The sequence below is a fragment of the Aotus nancymaae genome, unplaced genomic scaffold (assembly GCF_030222135.1).
Source record: "Aotus nancymaae isolate 86718 unplaced genomic scaffold, 86718_ANA_hifiasm-v0.15.2.pri h1tg000079l, whole genome shotgun sequence".
NCBI lineage: Eukaryota > Metazoa > Chordata > Mammalia > Primates > Aotidae > Aotus > Aotus nancymaae.
In genome coordinates, this window is record NW_026988494.1 from 29,021,135 (window position 1) to 29,030,540 (window position 9,406).

A 9,406-nucleotide genomic window follows, 5' to 3' on the forward strand; every position below is an offset into this window, starting at 1 on the left:
AGAATATGATAGAGGTGATGGGATGTCACTCTCCTGGATTATGTTACCTCACGTAAGACTTCACCTTAGCAGACTGCAGCCAGAGACTCAATGACTTAATGAAGCAAGCCGCCATGTTGGAAAAGCACTTGTGGCAAGAAAAACTGCAGGTGACCCCGAGGACTCGGGATCAGCCTCCAGCCATTAGCCAGCAAAAAAATTGGGACCCTCGGTTATATAACCACAAAGAAGTCCATTCTGCCAACAACTTGAATAAGCTCGGAAGTGAATTCTTCCCCAATCGAGCCTCTAGATGGGACTGCAACCCAGCCAATGCCTTTATTGCAGACATATGAGAGGCTGAGCAGAGAATCCAGCCAAGCTTTGCCTTAAACTCCTGCCCCACACAAACTGTGAGATAATAAATGTGCATTGTTTTAAGATGCTTAACTTGTAGTAATTTGTCACAGAACAATTGGAAACTAATGTGGCATATAAATAGAATCAATTCATGTTTTGCTAGTTATTTGAAGTTGTATGAAAACTGAACTAATACCATATTTCTACTTGATACACATATTTTCTTGTCTGTATGGACTGACAAGAAATAGCCTTTCAGTCCTCCCAGAGGTCTGCCTCTGTAGCCTCCCAGAGGTCTGCCTCTGTATCCAACCCCTGGTTCAACGTTGGGTGAAAACAGAGACTGGGAGACAAATGAGAGTGCTCTTGTCATGGTCTAGATGAGCTCCTCAAGGCCCGTGCCACAGCAGGGACATCTGGGAAGGAGAAGAGGTGACAGATGCAAGAAGCCACTCAGTGGCTTATTTTATATTTCGACTAAACCATTAACTTGTGCACCCATCATAATGTACAGTCATAATTGATGCTCATAATAGTGACCCTAAGGCAGGATTGGCAGGCATCAAAGAAACACTGAGTAAAATACAAGACGTCAACAGTATTTTCAGTGTTCTACTTCTTAAGATGGAAGGTGGGTTCAGAGGTATTCATTTTATCATGCTTTATAATATATATATATATACACACACACACACACACACATATCATTTACATATTTGTTATGTATATGTCATGTAGATTCTTTAATATAGATCTCATAGTACAGAATTTAAACAGATAAAGATCAACCTAAAGTCCTTCTTCATTATCCATCTATTCTAGAAATATTATCCACCAGAAAAAGGTTGCTGTGTTTGAAGGAGTGGAATTCAGTTAAACAACACAAACTCTACTAACCAGGGGATCACGCTCCCTGACAATACCATTCATTGAGGTTGCAGCATAAATGTGAGAAAAAAGAAAGGCTAAAGAGCAAAAGGAGCCAAGATGAGAGGGCAGAAAAGGAAAAACCAACTGAGAAATTCCCTTGTATAATGCGAAAGACGGGAAGGAAGAGATCGGGATGAAGAAAGGTCAAGCTTGGTGGGAGGAACAGGCTGAAGAGAAAAAAAATGCAGCATTATATGTAATGTTGATGAAAATAATTCACACATCACATGCAAAGTAGGTTCAGAGAGGCTGAGTCAAGCACAGAATTGGCATTTTTGACCCACACATGAGCTCTTTTTGATGTGCAATTTCAGTGGTTGTGGCCACTGAGTAAACAGGTACAGCAATTGTCAGTAGCCATTTTCTGCTACATATAGCAGGGAGCGCCTTCTTCATTTCACACTTGCAACCAATGTTCACTGGGCAAAGTAACAAGGGAGATGCAGTGCAGGCAGGATATAAGATTAAGACACAGCCATACCCTCCAGGGACTCTCCTAGTAGGGAGGAGGCAGAAGAGAGGCACCAAGCAAAACTCTCTTAGTCCTGGATCTATATTGGCAGCCAAGAGCTGAACCAAGCAGGCAGATATATTTTGTTTGGCCAATACAGTGTGTGGGTGTGTAGGTTGGTGTATGTATGGGTGTGTGTGCAAAAACCTGAAATCTCTTTAGGCACCCTCCATTCTAACCCAGTTCCCACCATTCCTAAAAGTGACCATTCCCATGGTCACGTCACACATTCACCTACGTGCTTGGTCCTTGAAGGTATTGAAGTTTCCATTCCCCTGTGTAAGTGGATGCATTTGATTCCTGTGTTTTGTCATTCTTCTAGCACTTTCTTATATAACAATTGCTACCATGATGATATTCCTGACTAGATCAAACAAGTTCTTTTCAAAATAACAGGTACCACCTCCAGTTTCCTATGCTTTCTCTCTGCTAATGCCTTTGTTCCCAGAACTATGCTCTAGACTGATAGTTTTAATGATTTTTCAAGAATAATCCCTAAATCCTTTTCTTGGTCTGTGTGCTAGAGGATTATTTTCTGCCCACATCACTGGACCGGCCTTCTTGCTCCCCAATTAATTATTAGTTTGTCTACATTAAATTACACTTGCCATCTGCTGATACAAATCACAGAAGTCTCAAAGTCCTTTTCAATGCTTTTCCTGTTTATTGTTGGTTTGTTCTGCCTCTTATCAGCTGAATCAGCTGAAAACTGGGAGATTTGGCTGCTAATTCTTTCTTTTAAGTCTTTCCTCTATAGTGAAACTTCCTTCTGAAGATTTCCTATAAAAAATATGTACGTGTGTTAACGCATATGTGTGTGTATGCAGTTTTTAACACTTAAGAAAAAAATCAGTATACTCAATCTTCCTAGAAAAGTAAGAAATGTATTTCTTGAGCATACATTTCTTGAACAACCTTACAATGGGTGAAAAAAAAAAAACCTTACAATGAGTGAAAAAAAAATGAGTTCCAAGAGATACATTAAAAAAAATAAATAGCATAAATAAAAACAGATTCCTCAAAATATAACACAGCAAAACCAACATAAAACAAAAGAACATGGATAATAAGTTTGAATCATAGGGTGCAAATTTAGATGTGGAAGAAATAAGACATTGTTTTATTTTTAGTTAGACAATTGAACTGCCATTCCAGTCCTAAGGCTACAAGACTAGCAAGCTTTCCGCTTCAGTCATCCTGGGGTTGTCCACCTGAGGATGTGAGAGTTCTGAGGTCTTACGTACGACCAATGCATTAGTCTTCTAAGGCTGCCATAACAGATTACCACAGGTTGGGTGACTTAAGTAACAGAAATTTACTTTCTCACTGTTCCAGAGGCTGGGAGTCCAAGGTCAGGGTTTCAGTGGGGTTGGTTTCTCCTAAGGCCTCTCTCCTTGTCTTGTAGATGTCATCGTCTCCCTGTGTTCTCATTTGGTCATCCCTCTATGTGTATCTATGTTAGAATCTTCCTCTGCTTATAAGGATACTAATTGTATTGGATGAAGGACCACACATATGATCTCCCTTTAATTTGAACATCTGTTTAAAGACCTGATCTCCAAACACAGCCCCATTCAACACATAGGTTTTAAGAGGACAAAATTCAATCCATAACAGGCTGGCATGGGGCCACTCCTTCTCTCCATGAGCCAGTCATCGACACAGAGATAAGAGCCTCACCTCTGACGACTGGGTGCCAGGTCCCACAGGCCCACTGCTTTCTGCTGCTTTTAAACACTGTTTGGCTATCAGGACTTATTCACAAGACCAGGACCCTCTAGTGCCCAGGGCCCCACATTCCAATTATACCACACCCCATGCAAAATACCACCACGTCTCCCTGCACCCCAAGGGGAGTGGCAGAGGCCTCTGCTATTCCAGCACCCCCAGTCCTCACTTCTGTTTTACATATGAGAAAGTCTTCTTAGTTTTGAAAAGACCCTTGCTTCTTCAGACCCTTCAGTTCTTAATGAACCCATTTCTAAACAAAGGTCTGGAAAGCTGGTAGACCCTTCCTGCTTCCTGCCTGCAAAAAGCTTCCCTGGGGTGATGAAGCACCTGCTTGAATTGAAAGAATCAAAAAAGTAGGAAAAATTAGGGTCTTAAACTATCAGTTACATATGATTAATGTGTATGCCTAATTCCATTATTCTAAGAGTTTCATCTATTATTGTAGTTTTAAATTTTATGGTTTTTTAAAATCAAGAATGACAGGATCTTATGAAAATGGAATATGTTATTAACAAATGTGACAGATATTTATTGACTACATAACATTTTACACTTAGGACATGCAAAATAAAACATTTATTTTAGAGTATAAAACACAAAAATGAAACAAAAACTGACACAATATAATTATTGCATCTAAATGCCTTCTTTAAAAAAATACATTTTTTTCTGATTTGAAAATAAAGATACATGTAATTGGTTAAAAACTTGAAAAACAGGCCGGGCACGGAGGCTCCCACCTGTAATCCCAGCACTTTGGGAGGCCGAGGCAGGTGAATCACTTGAGGTCAGGAGTTCGAGACCAACCTGGCCAACATGGTGAAATCCCATCTCTACTAAAAATACAAAAATTAGCTGGGTGTGGTGGCATGTGCCTGTAATCCCAGCTACTTGGGAGGCTGAGGCATGAGGATTGCTTGAACCTGGGAGGCGAAGGTTGTAGTGAGCTGAGATCGCAGCCTGGATGACAGAGCAAGAGTCAATCTCTCAAAAAAAAAATATTTAATAAAATATACTGTTAACTTCATGTACTTAAAATTGCAACCAAACTGGCTTTTAAAATGTTTATTTCAAACTCCTAAGATTCTGCTTTCTGAAGTGAAAACTAGCATTTCCCAATGGAGAGGAGAGTTAACAAATCTTCTTGTTTTCTAGAGAATAGAGATAAGAGCCAGCTCTTGTGCAGTGCAGATTTGAATGTGTCTGATTTGGGATGAAAAGTCTACGAATGTGATTTGTGACTTAGAACAAAGAGGTGCTAGGTAAGTTTTGTATGTTTTTGTTTGCTTACCAAAGACAAGCAAACTCACCTCAGTGAATTCACTTGCACCATGCATTGGGCTAGGAATTCAGCACTCATTATTACTTAATTTTTACTACGCTCCTGAAGATAAAGTATTCTCATTTTGCCTAGGAGAAAACAGACCCAGAGAAGTAATTTGCCCAAGTCACCTAGCCAAAAAGTGGTAAAGCTGGGACTTTAATTCAGGCCCACCTTAATATAAAGTTCATGCTATTTCCAGTATTCCCAGCAATTGAAGTAGAATTATAAGAGAACTGGTCAAGGTTGGGGTAGGAAAGAGAGTGGAATCCTTAGTACCACTGTGGCTAACCTTCCAATTTTGAAAACACAAAATACGAAGCTAATGAATTACACTTTACTTAGATTAACTTATGAAAGTTTTAGGAGTCACTTCTACTATCTAATGGAAAAAGGAAGATTTATTGCATGCATGAAGAAAACATAGAAGTAAGTAAAAAGGGAAAAAATGACAATTTCTGTGTCTAATAATTCAGAAACTTACGGTTGCCTTTTTTCTTAATGAAGTTCAGTTGAAACATAAAGAATTATAGGATTCTGGCTGGGTGCAGTGGCTCATGCCTGTAATCCCAGCACTTTGGGAGGCCAAGGTAGGTGGATCACCTGAAGTCAGGAGTTCAAGACCAGCCTGGCCAACACAGCAAAACCCCGTCTGTACTAAAAATACAAAAAAAAAAAAAAAAAAAAAATTAGCCGGGTATGGTGGTAGGTGCCTGTAGCCCCAACTACTCAGGGGGCTTAGGCAGGAGAATCACTTGAACCTGGGAAGCGGAGGTTGCAATGAGCTGAGATCGTGCCATTGCACTCCAGTCTGAGTGACAGAGCAAGACTCCTTCTCAAAAAAAAAAAAAAAGAAAGAAAGAAAGAATTATAGGATTCCTTTAGGATATGTTTTAGGTATAAAACAGTGGTTTGGGTTTTGCCAGAATTCCTTATAGGATTTTAGTATTGTATGGTTCATTAGTTCAGGAACTTCAAAGTTTTAAAGGTAGTTATGTAAAAATGTAAAATCACCAGCACTGTTGTCAGTGCTCACACTTAAAATTTTAAAAACGTAAGTACAAATCACATGGAATTTAATAGTCTCTAGCTCAGTTAATACTTTTTAAGGGTCTGCAGTGAGTATAAAAGGATTTTAAGTGAAATATTCAACATTTGAAAAACATTTTTAAAAATATTAAAACATTTTTTGTCTTTTCTAATGGAAAACAGTTAAGGATGCGATATTTGATTCCCTACATTTAATAAGCACTTTGCTAGGTTCTATCATTTTTTTTAGTCCATGTTTAAAAAGCTCAAAACCAATAGTACATAATGGAAATGTTATTTTTTCCTGTAAGACTAAAGTAAATGATCAGTTACTGCCACCTCCCCATTGACTCAAGCATTCTTGAAACACATCATGTAACAGAACAATTTGATGAGATCCAGGGTAGAAGGATCTTGTTGGATCCACTCCTGTAAGCTTCAATCAATGCCCTAAACCCTTTTGTGTCCCAGTTTTATTACGTTAAAATAGAAAAAATAATATTGTTCTCCTACTTATATCTTAAAGTTAATAGGAAGATCTGGTGTGTGCAAAGCCTAGCTTATTCATCTCTGTGCCCCTCACCCTCATACCTGGTCTACTGGGCATTTAATGAATGCTTGATTACACCGAGGAAGGAAATCCAGCCGAGGAGTCTAAAAATAAAACCAAGCATCTGTAAACTCAGGTCTACAGTGCTCCTACCCACCATTAAACTTGTACAACCATCTGGAAACAGTGTCTGTGTTTGTACTTTGTACTAAGGGATATCTGTGAATATCTTGTATTCACAGAAGGAGAAGAAAGAGGAAGGTAAAATCCGAGAACATATATGTAAAAATCAACTTAATTTAATGGTTTCTAAAAGGGTGTTTTGGATTTTTAAAAAATCTTTTTGAGATAAGGTCTTACTCTGTTGCCCAGGCTGGAGTGGAGTGGCATAGAAATGACTGCTGTAACCTCAACCTCCCAGGCTCACTTGATCCTCCTGCCTCAGCCTCCTCAGTAGCTGGGACCACAGGTGCACGCTACCACACCCAGCTAATTTTTAATTTTTTTGCAGAGACAGGGTCTTGCTCTGTTGCCCAGACATCAAGTGATCTTTCTGCCACAGTGCTGGAATTATAGGTATAAAAGGGTTAAATATGAACTTGCATTCACCCATATTGTAATTTAAAAACAGAACAAAAAGTATTCGATTAAAAACTATAAACAAAGTAAGCAGGCATATATGATACGAGTAAATAAATTAATAAATGACTATAAACAATGAAAATAAACTTCAATTTAATATGAAGACATCTTAAGGAAGGCAGGAACAGGGCCAAGAAAAGGAAGGAAACAACTGTCTTCCATGCTCACATTAGTCCAAAGGTAAAGACCTATGTCACTTACTAGAACTGCTTTTCTAAGTGCCTGGATTGATACTTAAAATACGGTTATACTACCTGAAACTCAAAAAAAGTAAGGATGGGATGAATTTTACTTCTTGAATTGGAAGGATAGGTGTTTTTGAAATCTTTTATTTTTTTTAGACATATATATTTTTTATTGCACTTTAGGTTCTGAGGTACATATGCAGAACATGCAGGATTGTTGCATAGGTACACACATGGCAATGTGGTTTGCTGCCTCTATCCCCCCGTCACCTATATCTGGCATTTCTCCCCATGTTATCCCTCCCCAACTCCCTACCCCTATGCCCCCACAACAGACCCCAGTGTGTGATACGCCTGTCCCTGTGTCCATGTGTTCTCATTGTTCAACATCTGCCTATGAGTGAGAACATGCGGTGTTTGTTTTTCTGTTCTTGTGTCAGTTTGCTGAGAATGATGGTTTCCAGATTCATCCATGTCCCTTCAAAGGACATGAACTCATAGGTTTTTTATGGCTGCATAGTATTCCATGGTGTACGTGTGCCACGTTTTCCTTGTCCAGTCTATCATTGATGGGCATTTGGGTTGGTTCCAGGTCTTTGCTATTGTAAACAGTGCCACAATGAACATACGTGTGCATGTCTTTATAATAGAACGATTTATAATCCTTTGGATATATACTCAGTAATGGGATTGCTGGGTCAAATGGAATTTCTATTTCTAGGCCCTTGAGGAATCATCACACTGTCTTCCACAATAGTTGAACTAATTTACACTCCCACCAACAGTGTAAAAGCGTTCCTGTTTCTCCACATCCTCTCCAGCATCTGTTGTCTCTTGATTTTTTTTTTTTTTGAGTTTAAATGCATTTTATTTTTAGAGAACCTACATGACATGTTTTTCTTAAAAACAATGCCTCCACTCCAAATAAATCATGGTCAAAATAAATGAAGATCTCAAGATGACATCAGTCCCATTTGTCTTAAGTCCTGGTGTGTGGATGACAAGCAGGAGCCAGTTATGATGACAGGTGATAGATCCAAAGTAATTGCCAAATTTGTTAACATTTTTTCATTTCTAAACCATCCTTAAAGAAAATCATATATGGGGTCACACCATCCTCACGGTAGTCCAAAAGAGCAACCATGCCATCTGGATTCATGTTTTCACCAATAAAGAACTGGTAGTTTTTGAAATTAGCAAGGATGTGCTTGATTTGTTCTGCAGCCCCTGTCATAAAAGGTTTTACTCTTTCTGGTCTCTGTTCTTCAAGTTTGCCTTTGATTGATTTCATATAATCTTTGATGTACTTCTTGTAGGCTTCTTTTGTGAAACTTGTTTCCTGCAGGTGATGGTTCATGACAATATCGACACCAGTGATTACTGTGCTTTCGGTACCTTCGCCCTCGGGGCCTTCAGCGGAGGCATTTCCACCAATGAGCGAGTCATCAATGTTACCTTCTGTCCTACTGACCATCTTCCCCTCCACCTCCAGGCACAGCCCGTCCGCGATCTCCCAGATCTTGTAGATGTCAGAGAACATCTCATCGTGGCTGATGAGATCCCGGTAAATAATCATGATGGCGGCTGACGGGTGAGGACGGCGGCACTAGCTTAGCAGGAGCTGGAAGCTCGGAGCGAGCGCTCTGCAGCCGGAGCGGCGCTAGGGGGGAGGGGGGAGCGGGCCGTCTCTTGATTTTTTAATGATTGCCATTCTAACTGGAGTGAGATGGTATCTCAATGTGCTTTTGATTTGCATTTCCCTAATGACCAGTGATGATGATCCTTTTTTCATATGTTTGTTGGCCTCATAAATGTCTTCTTTTGAAAAGTGTCTGTTCATGTCCTTCGCCCACTTTTGAATGGGTTTGTTTTTTTCTTATAAATCTATTTTAGTTCTTTGTAGACTCTGGATATTAGCCCTTTGTCAGATGGGTAGATTGCAAAAATTTTTTCTCATTCTGTTGATTGCTGGTTCACTCTAATGATTGTTTCTTTTGCTGTGCAGAAGCTCTGGAGTTTAATTAGATCCCATTTGTCTATTTTGGCTTTTGTTGCCAATGCTTTTGGTGTTTTAGTCATGAAGTCCTTGCCTATGCCTATGTCCTGGATGGTTTTGCCTATGTTTTCTTCTAGGATTTTTATGGTGTTAGGTCTTATGTTTAAGTCTT

At 39.4% G+C, this 9,406-nt stretch overlaps 1 protein-coding gene across 1 annotated transcript; it reads right to left on the reverse strand.

The window, feature by feature from the left end:
* Positions 1 to 8,082: 8,082 nt before the first annotated feature.
* Positions 8,083 to 8,829, reverse strand: LOC135271455 (translationally-controlled tumor protein-like). The gene has a single exon (XM_064368696.1). The coding sequence runs from the start codon at positions 8,812 to 8,814 to the stop codon at positions 8,296 to 8,298; it is 519 nt and encodes a 172-aa protein (XP_064224766.1). The 5' UTR covers positions 8,815 to 8,829; the 3' UTR covers positions 8,083 to 8,295.
* Between the last annotated feature and the right edge of the window lie 577 nt (positions 8,830 to 9,406).

Coding starts and splice junctions, on each gene's coding strand:
- LOC135271455 (XM_064368696.1), bottom strand. CDS start 8,814: ATGATTATTTACCGGGATCTCATCAGCCACGATGAGATGTTCTCTGAC.